Here is an 18489-nt window from a genome sequence, read left to right on the forward strand (position 1 = left end):
CTCTGTCTCTCTCACTCTGTCTCACTCACTGTCTCACACTCCCTCACTCACTCACTGTCTCTCACTCTCTCACTCAGTCTCTCTCACTCTCTCTCTCACTCACTCTGTCTCACTCTCTCTCACTCACTCTGTCTCTCTCACTCTGTCTCACTCACTGTCTCTCACACTCTCTCTCACTCACTCTGTCTCTCACTCTCTCTCACTCACTGTCTCTCACACTCTCTCACTCGCTCACTGTCTCTCACTCTCTCTCTCACTCACTCTGTCTCACTCAGTCTCTCTCACTCTCTCTCTCTGTCTCACTCACTGTCTCTCAGTCTCTCTCACACACTCTCTGTCTCACTCAGTCTCTCTCACTCAGTCTCTCTCACTCAGTCTCTCTCACTCAGTCTCTCTCACTCAGTCTCTCTCACTCTCTCTCACTCTGTCTCTCACACTCTCTCTCTCTCACTCACTGTCTCTCTCTCTCTCTCACACACACTCTCTCACTCGTGGTGATATGCATTACTGTAAATACACAAGGGGTTAATGTAAATACACTACAACTAAGTAAACACTAGAGGGAGCACCAGAGACATCATGACATGCAGACATACAGCTAATGAACACATAGAATAGGACACGACCAATGGGCAGTCAAGACACCCAGAGGTGACACTACCACAAGGGGGCATTACACAACCCATATATAAGGACAGGGCACACATGCTCTGTCTCTTTCCACAGGCGACACTTAGAGAGCAGGACAGGGGCAGATTAGAAGCATCACACCCACCTCGTGGCTTAGAGCAGACTGGTTAGTTAGACTGAGTTACTATAGCAAGATTAGCAGGAGAGTCGAACTCATAGAGAACTGTGCTACTGGTTCACTAAATCACATTGAACTTACTTCAAAGTCTGGAGTATCTTTTGGTCAAAGCTGCATTGAGTTACAGCCTGTGTTATCCCAGAGTACATAACACAACATGGTACCAGTAGTGCCTGTTGAATATATATAGTTCAACTCAGCAAGATCCGTGACTACCAGCAACAGCACCCAGGCAAGATGATCGAGATTCCGGTTCCTCAGCAGCTCCGGTACCGCGGCAATCTCAGTGCCAACTGGCGTGCATTCAAGCAGAGATTTGAGATTTACATGGTAGCATCTGACCTAGATGGCGTGGCCGATGCTGAGAAGATAGATCTTCTACTCACCATTGCGGGTGAAAGTGCAACAGAAATCTTCAACTCCTTCCTGTACTCCAAAGGGCAGGACAAGAGAGACTTCCGGAATGTCCTGGACAAGTTTGAAAACTACTGCGAGGTGAACACAACAGAAATCGGTAAAACTGGCGCCTGTACTCACCACGAGGCAAAGGTAGGCTTGCAACAGAAGCAAACGGCAATTTTGATTGGCAGCCATCTTGCGCAAGGAGCCGCACATGCGCAGTTCCCCAGAAGAAGCGAACCGGCGAAAGTGTTTTGTGCATGCGCGAGAAGCTGTGCATGCGCGAGAAGCTGTGCATGCGCGAGAAGCTGTGCATGCGCAGTGAAGGAAAAGCGATCTGCGCATGCGCAATCCATTCCTACGCTCTACGTCACAAGCGCCATGACGTCAGAGGCCCCCAGACCACGCCCACTTAAAGGGGAAATGTCCGAAAATAGTGAAAAAAAATTTTACCGCCAGAAAACACAATTCTTTCACCTGGAACAACAGCACAATGCCTGAACTTTGGCCAGTCGCTGGAAGTAACCTCCGCAGAACCCTGCAACAAGCAGTTAGCACCGCCCTAAGAGATGATTTAGTCCTTGAAGACTACGACTCAGATGATGATTTCATCATTGGACATGACGACCTCAGTACCAAATCCGAACTGCAACGAGGTGTGTTGTACATTAAACCATCCGACACAGTCATGGACGAGTTCTTCGGATTTGAGGATCCTCAGCCCAGCACAGAGGACATCCCGACCCATGTGTACAGGATTCTGCTGCGGCCTGAAGCCAAGAGACAGAGAGCGGTACAAGCCCACAGAGAGCGGCCTGACACCAAGAGACAGAGAGCGGTACAAGCCCACAGAGAGCGGCCTGACGCCAAGAGACAGAGAGCGGTACAAGCCCACAGAGAGCGGCCTGACGCCAAGAGACAGAGAGCGGTACAAGCCCACAGAGAGCGGCCTGACTCCAAGAGACAGAGAGCGGTACAAGCCCACAGAGAGCGGCCTGACACCAAGAGACAGAGAGCGGTACAAGCCCACAGAGAGCGGCCTGACGCCAAGAGACAGAGAGCGGTACAAGCCCACAGAGAGCGGCCTGACACCAAGAGACAGAGAGCGGTACAAGCCCACAGAGAGCGGCCTGACGCCAAGAGACAGAGAGAGGTACAATCCCACAGAGAGCGGCCTGACGCCAAGAGACAGAGAGCGGTACAAGCCCACAGTGAGCGGCCTGACACCAAGAGACAGAGAGCGGTACAAGCCCACAGAGAGCGGCCTGACACCAAGAGACAGAGAGCGGTACAAGCCCACAGAGAGCGGCCTGACGCCAAGAGACAGAGAGCGGTACAAGCCCACAGTGAGCGGCCTGACACCAAGAGACAGAGAGCGGTACAAGCCCACAGAGAGCGGCCTGACACCAAGAGACAGAGAGCGGTACAAGCCCACAGAGAGCGGCCGGACGCCAAGAGACAGAGAGCGGTACAAGCCCACAGTGAGCGGCCTGACACCAAGAGACAGAGAGCGGTACAAGCCCACAGAGAGCGGCCTGACGCCAAGAGACAGAGAGCGGTACAAGCCCACAGAGAGCGGCCTGACTCCAAGAGACAGAGAGCGGTACAAGCCCACAGAGAGCGGTACAAGCCCACAGAGAGCGGTACAAGCCCACAGAGAGCGGTACAAGCCCACAGAGAGCGGTACAAGCCCACAGAGAGCGGCCTGACGCCAAGAGACAGAGAGCGGTACAAGCCCACAGAGAGCGGTCTGACGCCAAGAGACAGAGAGCGGTACAAGCCCACAGAGAGCGGCCTGACGCCAAGAGACAGAGAGCGGTACAAGCCCACAGAGAGCGGCCTGACACCAAGAGACAGAGAGTGGTACAAGCCCACAGAGAACGGCCTGACGCCAAGAGACAGAGAGCGGTACAAGCCCACAGAGAGCGGCCTGACACCAAGAGACAGAGAGTGGTACAAGCCCACAGAGAACGGCCTGACGCCAAGAGACAGAGAGCGGTACAAGCCCACAGAGAGCGGCCTGACGCCAAGAGACAGAGAGCGGTACAAGCCCACAGAGAGCGGCCTGACTCCAAGAGACAGAGAGCGGTACAAGCCCACAGAGAACGGCCTGACGCCAAGAGACAGAGAGCGGTACAAGCCCACAGAGAACGACCTGACGCCAAGAGACAGAGAGCGGTACAAGCCCACAGAGAGCGGCCTGACGCCAAGAGACAGAGAGCGGTACAAGCCCACAGAGAGCGGTCTGACACCAAGAGACAGAGAGCGGTACAAGCCCACAGAGAGCGGCCTGACGCCAAGAGACAGAGAGCGGTACAAGCCCACAGAGAGCGGCCTGACGCCAAGAGACAGAGAGCGGTACAAGCCCACAGAGAGCGGCCTGACACCAAGAGACAGAGAGCGGTACAATCCCACAGAGAACGGCCTGACTCCAAGAGACAGAGAGCGGTACAAGCCCACAGAGAGCGGCCTGGCACCAAGAGACAGAGAGCGGTACAAGCCCACAGAGAGCGGCCTGACGCCAAGAGACAGAGAGCGGTACAAGCCCACAGAGAACGGTACAAGCCCACAGAGAGCGGCCTGACGCCAAGAGACAGAGAGCGGTACAAGCCCACAGAGAACGGCCTGACTCCAAGAGACAGAGAGCGGTACAAGCCCACAGAGAGTGGTCTGACGCCAAGAGACAGAGAGAGGTACAAGCCCACAGAGAGCGGCCTGACGCCAAGAGACAGAGAGCGGTACAAGCCCACAGAGAGCGGCCTGACGCCAAGAGACAGAGAGCGGTACAAGCCCACAGAGAGCGGCCTGACGCCAAGAGACAGAGAGCGGTACAAGCCCACAGAGAGCGGCCTGACACCAAGAGACAGAGAGCGGTACAAGCCCACAGAGAGCGGTCTGACGCCAAGAGACAGAGAGCGGTACAAGCCCACAGAGAGCGGCCTGACGCCAAGAGACAGAGAGCGGGACAAGCCCACAGAGAGCGGCCTGACGCCAAGAGACAGAGAGCGGTACAATCCCACAGAGAGCGGCCTGACGCCAGAGACAGAGAGCGGTACAAGCCCACAGAGAGCGGTACAAGCCCACAGAGAGCGGTACAAGCCCACAGAGAGCGGTACAAGCCCACAGAGAGCGGCCTGACGCCAGAGACAGAGAGCGGTACAAGCCCACAGAGAGCGGTACAAGCCCACAGAGAGCGGCCTGACACCAAGAGACAGAGAGCGGTACAAGCCCACAGAGAGCGGCCTGACACCAAGAGACAGAGAGCGGTACAAGCCCACAGAGAGCGGCCTGACGCCAGAGACAGAGAGCGGTACAAGCCCACAGAGAGCGGTACAAGCCCACAGAGAGCGGTACAAGCCCACAGAGAGCGGCCTGACGCCAGAGACAGAGAGCGGTACAAGCCCACAGAGAGCGGTACAAGCCCACAGAGAGCGGCCTGACGCCAAGAGACAGAGAGCGGTACAAGCCCACAGAGAGCGGCCTGACGCCAAGAGACAGAGAGCGGTACAAGCCCACAGAGAGCGGCCTGATACAAAGAGACAGAGAGCGGTACAAGCCCACAGAGAGCGGCCTGACGCCAAGAGACAGAGAGCGGTACAAGCCCACAGAGAGCGGTCTGACGCCAAGAGACAGAGAGCGGTACAAGCCCACAGAGAGCGGCCTGACGCCAAGAGACAGAGAGCGGTACAAGCCCACAGAGAGCGGCCTGACGCCAAGAGACAGAGAGCGGTACAAGCCCACAGAGAGCGGCCTGACGCCAAGAGACAGAGAGCGGTACAAGCCCACAGAGAACGGCCTGACACCAAGAGACAGAGAGCGGTACAAGCCCACAGAGAACGGCCTGACACCAAGAGACAGAGAGCGGTACAAGCCCACAGAGAACGGCCTGACGCCAAGAGACAGAGAGCGGTACAAGCCCACAGAGAACGGCCTGACGCCAAGAGACAGAGAGCGGTACAAGCCCACAGAGAGCGGCCTGACGCCAAGAGACAGAGAGCGGGACAAGCCCACAGAGAGCGGCCTGACGCCAAGAGACAGAGAGCGGTACAAGCCCACAGAGAGCGGCCTGACACCAAGAGACAGAGAGCGGTACAATCCCACAGAGAGCGGCCTGACGCCAAGAGACAGAGAGCGGTACAATCCCACAGAGAGCGATCTGACGCCAAGAGACAGAGAGCGGTACAAGCCCACAGAGAGCGATCTGACGCCAAGAGACAGAGAGCGGTACAAGCCCACAGAGAGCGGCCTGACGCCAAGAGACAGAGAGCGGTACAAGCCCACAGAGAGCGGTACAAGCCCACAGAGAGCGGCCTGACTCCAAGAGACAGAGAGCGGTACAAGCCCACAGAGAGCGATCTGACGCCAAGAGACAGAGAGCGGTACAAGCCCACAGAGAGCGGCCTGACTCCAAGAGACAGAGAGCGGTACAAGCCCACAGAGAGCGGTACAAGCCCACAGAGAGCGGCCTGGCGCCAAGAGACAGAGAGCGGTACAAGCCCACAGAGAGCGGCCTGACGCCAAGAGACAGAGAGCGGTACAAGCCCACAGAGAGCGGCCTGGCACCAAGAGACAGAGAGCGGTACAAGCCCACAGAGAGCGGCCTGACGCCAAGAGACAGAGAGAGGTACAAGCCCACAGAGAGCGATCTGACGCCAAGAGACAGAGAGCGGTACAAGCCCACAGAGAGCGGCCTGACGCCAAGAGACAGAGAGCGGTACAAGCCCACAGAGAGCGGGCTGACGCCAAGAGACAGAGAGAGGTACAAGCCCACAGAGAGCGGCCTGACGCCAAGAGACAGAGAGCGGTACAAGCCCACAGAGAGCGGCCTGACGCCAAGAGACAGAGAGCGGTACAAGCCCACAGAGAGCGGCCTGACGCCAAGAGACAGAGAGCGGTACAAGCCCACAGAGAGCGGCCTGACGCCAAGAGACAGAGAGCGGTACAAGCCCACAGAGAGCGTCCTGACGCCAAGAGACAGAGAGCGGTACAAGCCCACAGAGAGCGGCCTGACGCCAAGAGACAGAGAGCGGTACAATCCCACAGAGAGCGGCCTGACGCCAAGAGACAGAGAGCGGTACAAGCCCACAGAGAGCGGCCTGACGCCAAGAGACAGAGAGCGGTACAAGCCCACAGAGAGTGGCCTGACGCCAAGAGACAGAGAGCGGTACAAGCCCACAGAGAGCGGCCTGACGCCAAGAGACAGAGAGAGGTACAAGCCCACAGAGAGCGGCCTGACGCCAAGAGACAGAGAGCGGTACAAGCCCACAGAGAGCGGCCTGACGCCAAGAGACAGAGAGCGGTACAATCCCACAGAGAGCGGCCTGACGCCAAGAGACAGAGAGCGGTACAAGCCCACAGAGAGCGGCCTGACGCCAAGAGACAGAGAGCGGTACAATCCCACAGAGAGCGGCCTGACGCCAAGAGACAGAGAGCGGTACAAGCCCACAGAGAGCGGCCTGACGCCAAGAGACAGAGAGCGGTACAAGCCCACAGAGAGCGGCCTGACACCAAGAGACCGAGAGCGGTACAAGCCCACAGAGAGCGGCCTGACGCCAAGAGACAGAGAGCGGTACAAGCCCACAGAGAGCGGCCTGACACCAAGAGACCGAGAGCGGTACAAGCCCACAGAGAGCGGCCTGACGCCAAGAGACAGAGAGCGTTACAAGCCCACAGAGAGCGGACTGACACCAAGAGACAGAGAGCGGTACAATCCCACAGAGTGCGGCCTGGCACCAAGAGACAGAGAGCGGTACAAGCCCACAGAGAGCGGCCTGATACAAAGAGACAGAGAGCGGTACAAGCCCACAGAGAGCGGCCTGACACCAAGAGACAGAGAGCGGTACAATCCCACAGAGAGCGGCCTGACGCCAAGAGACAGAGAGCGGTACAAGCCCACAGAGAGCGGCCTGACGCCAAGAGACAGAGAGCGTTACAAGCCCACAGAGCGCAGCCTGACGCCAAGAGGCAGAGAGCGGTACAAGCCCACAGAGAGCGGCCTGACGCCAAGAGACAGAGAGCGGTACAAGCCCACAGAGAGCGGCCTGACGCCAAGAGACAGAGAGCGGTACAAGCCCACAGAGAGCGGACTGACACCAAGAGACAGAGAGCGGTACAAGCCCACAGAGAACGACCTGACGCCAAGAGACAGAGAGCGGTACAATCCCACAGAGAGCGGCCTGACTCCAAGAAACAGAGAGCGGTACAAGCCCACAGAGCGCAGCCTGACGCCAAGAAACAGAGAGAGGTACAAGCCCACAGAGAGCGGCCTGACGCCAAGAGACAGAGAGCGGTACAAGCCCACAGAGAGCGGCCTGACGCCAAGAGACAGAGAGCGGTACAAGCCCACAGAGAGCGGCCTGACACCAAGAGACAGAGAGCGGTACAAGCCCACAGAGAGCGGCCTGACGCCAAGAGACAGAGAGCGGTACAAGCCCACAGAGAGCGGCCTGACACCAAGAGACAGAGAGCGGTACAAGCCCACAGAGAGCGGCCTGATACAAAGAGACAGAGAGCGGTACAAGCCCACAGAGCGCAGCCTGACGCCAAGAGGCAGAGAGCGGTACAAGCCCACAGAGAGCGGCCTGACTCCAAGAGACAGAGAGCGGTACAAGCCCACAGAGAACGGCCTGACGCCAAGAGGCAGAGAGCGGTACAAGCCCACAGAGAGCGGCCTGACTCCAAGAGACAGAGAGCGGTACAAGCCCACAGAGAACGGCCTGACGCCAAGAGACAGAGAGCGGTACAAGCCCACAGAGAACGGCCTGACGCCAAGAGACAGAGAGCGGTACAAGCCCACAGAGAGCGGCCTGACACCAAGAGACAGAGAGCGGTACAAGCCCACAGAGAGCGGCCTGACTCCAAGAGACAGAGAGCGGTACAAGCCCACAGAGAACGGCCTGACGCCAAGAGACAGAGAGCGGTACAAGCCCACAGAGAACGGCCTGACGCCAAGAGACAGAGAGCGGTACAAGCCCACAGAGAGCGGCCTGACACCAAGAGACAGAGAGCGGTACAAGCCCACAGAGTGCGGCCTGGCACCAAGAGTCAGAGAGCGGTACAAGCCCACAGAGAGCGGCCTGACACCAAGAGACAGAGAGCGGTACAAGCCCACAGAGAGCGGCCTGACGCCAAGAGACAGAGAGCGGTACAAGCCCACAGAGAGCGGCCTGACACCAAGAGACAGAGAGCGGTACAAGCCCACAGAGAGCGGCCTGACGCCAAGAGACAGAGAGCGGTACAAGCCCACAGAGAGCGGCCTGACACCAAGAGACAGAGAGCGGTACAAGCCCACAGAGAGCGGCCTGACGCCAAGAGACAGAGAGCGGTACAAGCCCACAGAGAGCGGTACAAGCCCACAGAGAGAGGTACAAGCCCACAGAGAGCGGTACAAGCCCACAGAGAGCGGTACAAGCCCACAGAGAGAGGTACAAGCCCACAGAGAGCGGCCTGACGCCAAGAGACAGAGAGCGGTACAAGCCCACAGAGAGCGGCCTGACGCCAAGAGACAGAGAGAGGTACAAGCCCACAGAGAGCGGTACAAGCCCACAGAGAGCGGCCTGACGCCAAGAGACAGAGAACGGCCTGACGCCAAGAGACAGAGAGCGGCCTGACGCCAAGAGACAGAGAGCGGTACAAGCCCACAGAGAGCGGCCTGACGCCAAGAGACAGAGAGCGGTACAAGCCCACAGAGAGCGGCCTGACACCAAGAGACAGAGAGCGGTACAAGCCCACAGAGAGCGGCCTGACTCCAAGAGACAGAGAGCGGTACAAGCCCACAGAGAGCGGTACAAGCCCACAGAGAGCGGTACAAGCCCACAGAGAGCGGTACAAGCCCACAGAGAGCGGCCTGACTCCAAGAGACAGAGAGCGGTACATGTCCACAGAGAGCGGCCTGACACCAAGAGACAGAGAGCGGTACAAGCTCACAGAGAGCGGCCTGACTCCAAGAGACAGAGAGCGGTACAAGCTCACAGAGAGCGGCCTGACTCCAAGAGACAGAGAGCGGTACAAGCCCACAGAGAACGGCCTGACGCCAAGAGACAGAGAGCGGTACAAGCCCACAGAGAGCGGCCTGACGCCAAGAGACAGAGAGCGGTACAAGCCCACAGAGAGCGGCCTGACGCCAAGAGACAGAGAGCGGTACAAGCCCACAGAGAGCGGACTGAAGCCAAGAGACAGAGAGCGGTACAAGCCCACAGAGAGCGGTACAAGCCCACAGAGAGCGGTCTGACGCCAAGAGACAGAGAACGGTACAAGCCCACAGAGAGCGGCCTGACGCCAAGAGACAGAGAGCGGTACAAGCCCACAGAGAGCGGCCTGACGCCAAGAGACAGAGAGCGGTACAAGCCCACAGAGAGCGGTACAAGCCCACAGAGAGCGGTCTGACGCCAAGAGACAGAGAACGGTACAAGCCCACAGAGAGCGGCCTGACGCCAAGAGACAGAGAGCGGTACAAGCCCACAGAGAGCGGCCTGACGCCGAGAGACAGAGAGCGGTACAAGCCCACAGAGAGCGGACTGACTCCAAGAGACAGAGAGCGGTACAAGCCCACAGAGAGCGGCCTGGCACCAAGAGACAGAGAGCGGTACAAGCCCACAGAGAGCGGCCTGGCACCAAGAGACAGAGAGCGGTACAATCCCACAGAGAGCGGCCTGACGCCAAGAGACAGAGAGCGGTACAAGCCCACAGAGAACGGCCTGACGCCAAGAGACAGAGAGCGGTACAAGCCCACAGAGAGCGGCCTGACGCCAAGAGACAGAGAGCGATACAAGCCCACAGAGAGCGGCGTGACGCCAAGAGACAGAGAGCGGTACAAGCCCACAGAGAGCGGCGTGACGCCAAGAGACAGAGAGCGGTACAATCCCACAGAGAGCGGCCTGACGCCAAGAGACAGAGAGCGGTACAAGCCCACAGAGAGCGGCCTGACGCCAAGAGACAGAGAGAGGTACAAGCCCACAGAGAACGACCTGACGCCAAGAGACAGAGAGCGGTACAAGCCCACAGAGAGCGGCCTGACGCCAAGCGACAGAGAGAGGTACAAGCCCACAGAGAACGACCTGACGCCAAGAGACAGAGAGCGGTACAAGCCCACAGAGAGCGGCCTGACACCAAGAGACAGAGAGCGGTACAAGCCCACAGAGAACGGCCTGACGCCAAGAGACAGAGAGCGGTACAAGCCCACAGAGAGCGGCCTGACACCAAGAGACAGAGAGCGGTACAAGCCCACAGAGAGCGGCCTGACGCCAAGAGACAGAGAGCGGTACAAGCCCACAGAGAGCGGTACAAGCCCACAGAGAGCGGTACAAGCCCACAGAGAGCGGTACAAGCCCACAGAGAGCGGTACAAGCCCACAGAGAGCGGCCTGACGCCAAGAGAGTGGTCCACGCAACACGAAGAGTCCCTGAATTCGCACAGAAAGCGATGACAGACTCCACAGCGAGACCACTGCACGACTCCACACAGGGAACGATGCCAGACTCCACACAGAGAGTGACACAAGCCTCCACAGTGAGCTCGTTGACAGACTCCACGATGGAAGCAACGCAAGATTCCAGAGCGCAGTCCTTGCATGAACAAGACCAGGAAGGTCTAGCAGCCTTATCTGAGCAACCAGCAGCAGTCGATGCAAGTCTGCCACGCTCAGGTGCACAGCAAGACGACTATGACAGTCTGCCCATACAAGATGTGCAACATCTCAGCGACGCTGACAGATCTCAGCAAGTATGTACAGAGGCACTCGACAGTCAAACTGAGGCTCCTAGTGACTCCAGTGACACCACGTTAATTCAAACCTCATCTACTCGAGCGTCTCCACAAGAACCTGAAATGACTCCAGACGGGGAGCATCAAGAAACCAAAGATGATTCAAGCGAACCGGACATGACTCCAGACGGGGAGCGCCGAGGAATCCGAGACGGCACGCTCAATGAAACAGCAGCTGCCACAAAGGACACTGGGACAAGTAACTTTGTGAAGGACTCGAATTCGCCACTCGGAATAGTCATTGAGCGCAATAAACACAACAACAAAACCTACAAAAACAACAACAAACACACCAACAAGCAGGTCAATAACAACAATGACAACAACAATAGAACAACAACTGGTACGACATGGTACAACTCTGCCCATGAAGGACAATGTTACTGCTCAGCTCAGAACAATGGCGAGAGTGCAAACATGCCATAGCATGTCAACGCATCTTACCAATTCACGTTTGCTACACTACGGACAAGCAAACCAGCTTTCAGGGAAGATGTCATCAAGAATTGCTCCCACAAGCATAAAACAAAAAGAGTCCACCTCAGACAATGAAGTGATTTGACCATTTGAACACCGCCTGATGACTTCTTGGCTACGTAAACACCAGGACACTGACTGCGTTCACAGGGAATGACAACATCAACATCAACACTTCCATAACAGCGCGAGAAAGCCACTCGACCGTGAAAATTTTGGACTCATAACTATTATTTGGTATTGTATAAGCCTCAACATCATCATAACTATTCTTTGATCTTGAATAGTCATCACAGTCATCATAACGTGTACATGTCACCACTTATTTACCTGGTTTTGTTCAATTTTTCTTTAACACTGTACAGAAAATATGTAACATGAAAAAGGGGGGATGTGGTGATATGCATCACTGTAAATATACACGGGGTTAATGTAACTAAATACACAAGGGGTTAATGTGACTACGTGAACACTGGAGGGAGCACCAGCGATGTCATCACATTGGTCAAAGCTGCATTGAGTTGCAGCGTGTGTTATCCCAGAGTACATAACACATCATCCCCCTCTCTCCCTCAGCCTCTCTCTCCCTGTCTTACTCTCTCCCTCCCCCTCTCTTTCCCTCCCCCCTCTTTCCCTGTCCTACTCTCTCCCTCCCCCTCTCTCTCCCTGTCCTACTCTCTCCCTCCCCCTCTCTCTCCCTCCCCCTCTCTCTCCCTCCCCCTCTCCCTGTCCTACTCTCTCCCTCCCCCCTCTCCCTGTCCTACTCTCTCCCTCCCCCTCGCTCTCCCTCCCCCCTCTCTCCCTGTCCTACTCTCCCTGTCCTACTCTCTCCCTCCCCCTCTCTCTCCCTCCCCCCTCTCTCCCTCCCCCCTCTCTCCCTCCCCCTCTCTCCCTCCCCCCTCTCTCCCTCCCCCCTCTCTCCCTCCCCCCTTTCTCCCTCCTCCCTCTCTCTCCCTCCTCCCTCTCTCTCCCTCCCCCTCTCTCTCCCTCCCCCTCTCTCTCCCTCCTCCCTCTCTCTCCCTCCCCCTCTCTCTCCCTTCCCTCCTCTCCCTCCCTCACCCCCTCTCTCTCCCTCCTCCCTCTCTCCCTCCTCCCTCTCTCTCCCTCCCCCTCTCTCTCCCTCCCCCTCTCTCTCCCTCCCCCTCTCTCTCCCTCCCCCTCTCTCTCCCTCCCCCTCTCTCTCCCTCCCCCTCTCTCTCCCTCCCCCTCTCTCTCCCTCCTCCCTCTCTCTCCCTCCCCCTCTCTCTCCCTTCCCTCCTCTCCCTCCCTCACCCCCTCTCTCTCCCTCCCCACTCTCTCCTTCTGCTCTCTCCTCCCTCCCTCCCCCTCTCTCTCCCTGCCCCCTCTCTCTTCCGCACCCCCCACTCTCCCTCCCCCGCTCTCTCCTTCCTCCCTCCCCCTCTCTCTCCTGCTCCACTTTCTCTCACTCCCTCCCCCTCTCTCCCTCCCTCCCCCTCTCTCTCCCTGCCCCCTCTCTCTTCCGCACCCCCCACTCTCTCCTTCCTCCCTCCCCCTCTCTCTCCTGCTCCACTTTCTCTCACTCCCTCCCCCCTCTCTCCCTCCCTCCCCCTCTCTCTCCCTCCCCCTCTCTCTCCCTCCCTCTCCCCTCTCTCCCTCCCTCCCCTCTCTCCCTCCCTCCCCTCTCTCCCTCCCTCCCCCTCTCTCTCCCTCCCCCTCTCTCTCCCTCCCCACTCTCGCTCCCCCCTCTCGCTCCCCCCCCTCTCTCTTTCTGGCTCCCTCTCTCTCTCACTCACTCTCTCTCTCACACTCTCTCGTTCACTCTCTCTCTTGCTCACACTCTCTCCCTCTCTTTCACTCACTCTCTGACACTCTCTCTCTAACTCACCCTCCCTCTCTCGTCCTCTCTCCTCCCTCCCTCCCCCCTCTCTGTTGCTCCCCTCTCACTTTCCCTCCCCCTCTCTCTCGCACCCCCCTCTCCCTCTCACTCACTCACTCACTCACTCTCTCGCTCACTCACTCTCTCGCTCACACTATCTCCCTCTCTCCCACGCTTGCTTCCTCTCTCTCTCATGCTCTCTTTCTCTCACATACGCCTCTCTCACACACTCTCCCTCTCTCTCTCTCACACACATGCTCTCCCTCTCTCCGTCTCTCTATCTTTCTCACTCACTCACTCTCCCTCATGCACACACACCTCTGTTTCTTTCTGTCTGTCTCTCGCACACACACACCTCTATCTCTCTCCTGCACACATTCTCTCTCTCTCTCTCTATCTCTCTCTCGCACAAAATATCTCTGTCTTTCTCTCTCTCATTCACACAGAGACTCACAACAAGCCGCAGTGACTTTTACCTCCCTCTCCCTGGGGCCGCGTCTAACTATTTTGCCGTTGACATCACCAAGGCTGCAACCGGCTAATCCTGACCAGTCTGGGCTATCAGCCTGAGGCCTACTGACTGACTGAGCACAGCGACGTCAAGGAGCTGCTTCTCCTGGTCCCTACCTCTCATGTGACCCACAGTGAATGGACGGTAGTTTTCCCCTGGCAGTGGGTTTTGAGGGGTGAGGGCGGGCGTCCTATCCCTATCCTGATTCCGTTCCCTTCCCTTCTCTCCTCGCCCAACAAGTGCCGACTGAGAGAATTTTGGTTTTATATCCAAAAGATTTGATTTTGCTCGGAGTTGCAGAACAGCGGTGAAATTGGTGGAAAGTACCTCTCGGTGCCAGGGCCACGAGGGCACAGTGCCACCCCGCGCCCAGAATTACAGGTGCCACCTGTGCCCGCACTTACACTCAATGTACTTGTGAAGTTGGACGAACTCATCGGGGCTCAGGGTCGACCACACTTTCTCATTCATTTCTCTTGGGGTTTCCTCACCGATCCCGTTTCAATCCAGAATTCCTGCACTGGCACAGAGAGAGAGAGAGGGGGGGTCAGGTGAAATGCGTACAGTCAGCAGTCAGCTTCCACCGCAGTGTCACAGCGCGTATTCACGGATCCGGATTTGTGATTCAGGTACTTGCAGATGCCACTCTGTCACTCACTGTTTTTAATTCTCTCCCTCTCGCTCTCTTTTTATCTCTCTTTCTTGCCGCCCCTCCGTCAGAATGAAAATGAAATGAAAATCGCTTATTGTCACAAGTAGGCTTCAAATGAAGTTCCTGTGAAAAGCCCCTAGTCGCCACATTCCGGAGCCTGTTCGGGGAGGCCGGTACGGGAATTGAACCCGCGCTTCTGGCCTGCCTTGGTCTGCTTTCAAAGCCAGCGGTTTAGCCCTGTGCTAAACAGAGAGTCTACGCCTCGTCATAGATGTTTACAGCAGGGAGACAGGCCCTTCGGCCCAGCTTGTCCATGCCGTCCAGTTTCTATCACTGTGCTAGTCCCATATCCCTCTATACCCATCCTGCCCATGTAACTGTCTAACTGCTTCTTAAAGGACAAAATTGTACCCACTCTACCACTGCCTCTGGCAGCCCGTTCCAGATGTTTACCACCCTCTGTGTGAAGACATTTCCCCTCTGGTCTCTTTTGTATCTCTCCCCTCTCACCTTTAACCTATGCCCTCTGGTTCTAGACTCCTCTACCTTTGGGAAAAGATGTCGACTATCCACCTTATCTATGCTCCTCATTATTTTATAGACCTCTATAAGCTCACCCCTAAGCCTCCTACGCTCCAGGGAAAAAAGTCCCAGCCTATCCAGCCTCTTCTTATAACTCAGCCCATCAAGTCCTGGTAGCATCCTCTTAAATCTCTTCTGCACTCTTTCTAGTTTAACAATATCCTTCCTAGAATAGGGTGACCAGAACTGAACACAGTGTTCCATGTGTGGCCTTACTAATGTCTTGTACAACTTCAACAAGACGTCCCAACTCCTGTATTCAATATTCTGAGCAATAAAACCAAGCCTGCTTCACCACCCTGTCCACCTGTGACTCCACCTTCAAGGAGCTATGAACCTGTACCCCTAGATCACTTTGTTCTGTAACTCTCCCCAACTCCCTACCATTAACTGAGTAGGTCCTGCCCCGATTCGATCGACCAAAATGCATCGCTTCACATTTATCAAATGTCAAAGGGCTCGTGTGCTGACTCCTTGCCTGACAATCCATTCCTCAGGGATGAAACCCTTCCAGGCTTTGGGGAAGGGAACTCCCACCTCCAATGAATCTACCTCCAGCATCTCCACCCTCCAATGGACACTTGTTTCACTGACTCCCCAGGCCACTCATCGACTGCAACCAAGAAGGCAGACGCTCCCTTATTACAAAGTATTTATAGCAAAGAAACTGGGCCATTTGGCCCAAGTGATCCTTGACAACAGTTACGTGCCCCATTGGCACGTTTTTAAATGACATAAAGGCATCAAAATCACTCGCAAGTTCATCTTCTACAGACAAGACACACGCGCGGTTATACGTTGGGAGACGTCTTGAAGATGTCAGCAGCAGAGCTGTGTTCATGTGTTCTGCTGAGAAGGAAAAGTGGAACTGAGGATGGATCACCCGACACACTTCCCTTCTGGTGATGTCATGCCGCAATCCCGAAAAGGCATTATTACAACGCACGAGCCTCCTCCCAGCTGACCTGATCTCATCGTGACAGCATACCCTTCTATTCATCGCTCCCTCGTGTGTTTATCCAACTCCGCCTTCTCTTTATCGACACGATTCACCTCCACCACTCCCTGTGAGAGCAGCTTTCCCGCTCTCGGTGAAGGAGTTTCTCCTGAATCCCTGATTGGGTTTATTCGGGACTGTCTATGGGTACAAGTTCTGCTCTCGAACACCGGTAGAAGCATCCTCTCGACATTAACCCTGTCGAGACTCTTCCTAATTTGAAATCGATTCACCCAGCAGTCTGTTTCCACACCTGTTCTAATAGTCACGGCACCTCTTGTTCGACACTGAGTGAGAGTCGGCGATGACCGATGAGTCTTCCACCCCCAGCCCCTTGTCTGTGGAGGATCTACAGGAAGGCGATTGGTGCCCGTGTGACCAATAGGCAAGGGGAAAACGGACTGAATGTCCCCGCCGCACCTCCCCCACCGACCCCGAAACCCAGGACAAGTCCCTCAGTGCGTTCAGTCCCACTAACAAACTCAAGAGTCCATTTGGTGCCCGGAATGGATGCAGGAGCATTGCTGGATTTCCAGGAGCTCCCAGCATCCCCCGGTGTGACCTGCCTGTCCCATTGGCTCAATCCTCTTCTGTCCTCAATCAGGGCTACACTGGAAGTAGCACCTTAGTCAGCCCGGATTAGGGAGCAGTGGTCCCGATGGCTACTCGGTGCCGTCGGGGCAGCAGTGCACAGGATGGGAAGAGGACTAGGCTGAACGGTGATGCCCCCTGCAGTGGAAGGGTTTGCCGTTTGCGAATCGCTGCCTTTCGTCCGAGAGTCGCCTCCTCCAACCAGATTGCTGCCAGCCACGCAAAACGATGCATTTCTGATTGGAAGGGGGGACCGTTCGATATTCCAGCGCGCCCAACCCAGCGAATCCGGCAGCAACGTGAGGAGAGAATCGAGGAAAGAACGATACACGGCCTCCTGAAATGACGGGGGCTGCAGATGCGAACCAGTGCGGGGGGCGGGGTGGGGGTGGGGGTGGGGGGGCGACAGAATGGAGATATCGGACTGGGTGATAAACCGACTGCAATTCAGGCTCAGGGATGCAATCTGACTTTGGCTTTGCTAATATTCCTCGCGGGGGAGATTCTTTCTGCGCCCCAGCCGGTTACACGGGCATGCGACGCGGGGTTACGGAGCCCTCTCCGCTTAGCGCCATGCCGAGGGCAAGCGATGGTCTTACCTGCAGAGAGCTCTGTGCCTGGGTGCGGAGACTGACACTGCACTGCAGCATCTGCACTGCTGCCGGAGCAGGAAGCACACCCAGCTTCAAGAAAGCGAGAGAGTTCACTGCAGCCTGCTGTCACTCAGAGATAAGGTTCTGCTGCACCACAAAACAAGCGTTCAGAGCAGGGACCAGATCAGAAGCTGAGCTCGAGTGTGCTCATTCGGCGCAGACCACAAGAAAGGGAGACGGCAGGTTCAACAATCCAAAAGGTGTTTGGGGGGGGGGGGGGGGGGGAGACTGCCGATTGGTCCTGTGCAGTGATAGCTAGCTCTGTCAGTGGAAAAACGGATTCAGAGAGCCCTCGAAGCAAGTGCTGCTGTCTCTCCCTGCTCTGTCACACACAACCCCGCTGCCTGGAAAATGAGAGAAAGACATTAAATCACACCTCAATCCCACAGACTTCCTGTCAGAGACAGAGAATCGCTTTGCTGAATGAAAGCTCTCGCCAACGCAAAGAATTCCAACGTCTCCTTGGGGCAGCAAATTACAGCTTGATCGACGACACAGCATGCAAATCGCCAACGAGCGTCTGAACCCAGCGGTGTTGTACAGATCGCCAACGAGCGTCTGAACCCAGCGGTGTTGTACAAATCGCCAACGAGCGTCTGAACCCAGCGGCGTTGTGCAAATCGCCAACGAGCGTCTGAACCCAGCGGCGTTGTACAAATCGCCAACGAGCGTCTGAACCCAGCGGCGTTGTGCAAATCGCCAACGAGCGTCTGAACCCAGCGGTGTTGTACAAATCGCCAACAAGCGTCTGAACCCAGCGGCATTGTACAAATCGCCAACGAGCGTCCTGACCCAGCGGCATTGTGCAAATCGCCAACGAGCGTCTGAACCCAGCCGTGTTGTACAAATCGCCAACGAGCGTCTGAACCCAGCGGTGTTGTACAAATCGCCAACGAGCGTCTGAACCCAGCGGCGTTGTACAGATCGCCAACGAGCGTCTGAACCCAGCGGCGTTGTACAAATCGCCAACGAGCGTCTGAACCCAGCGGCGTTGTACAAATCGCCAACGAGCGTCTGAACCCAGCATCGTTGTCCAAATCGCCAACGAGCGTCTGAACCCAGCGGCATTGTCCAAATCGCCAACGAGCGTCTGAACCCAGCATCGTTGTCCAAATCGCCAACGAGCATCTGAACCCAGCGGCGTTGTCCAAATCGCCAACGAGCGTCTGAACCCAGCATCGTTGTCCAAATCGCCAACGAGCGTCTGAACCCAGCGGCGT

General features: G+C 56.5%; 1 protein-coding gene across 8 annotated transcripts in view; it reads right to left on the reverse strand.

The window, feature by feature from the left end:
* dgkaa (diacylglycerol kinase, alpha a) overlaps positions 1 to 18489 on the reverse strand; it is a 237164-nt gene that overhangs the window by 107479 nt on the left and 111196 nt on the right. For 4 of the 8 annotated variants that reach the window (XM_072494037.1, XM_072494040.1, XM_072494043.1 and 1 more), the window contains exon 2: positions 14199 to 14314. The exons of 1 other annotated variant lie outside the window; for it this stretch is intronic. In XM_072494037.1, coding sequence (XP_072350138.1) covers positions 14199 to 14265 — 67 coding nt within the window. In that variant the 5' untranslated portion in view covers positions 14266 to 14314. Of the gene's footprint in view, positions 1 to 14198; positions 14315 to 17215; positions 17234 to 18489 lie in introns of those variants that run through there. 3 more of the 8 variants (XM_072494038.1, XM_072494042.1, XM_072494044.1) reach the window with 2 other exon arrangements.

This window comes from Scyliorhinus torazame, chromosome X (assembly GCF_047496885.1).
Source record: "Scyliorhinus torazame isolate Kashiwa2021f chromosome X, sScyTor2.1, whole genome shotgun sequence".
In the NCBI taxonomy this organism is placed as follows: domain Eukaryota; kingdom Metazoa; phylum Chordata; class Chondrichthyes; order Carcharhiniformes; family Scyliorhinidae; genus Scyliorhinus; species Scyliorhinus torazame.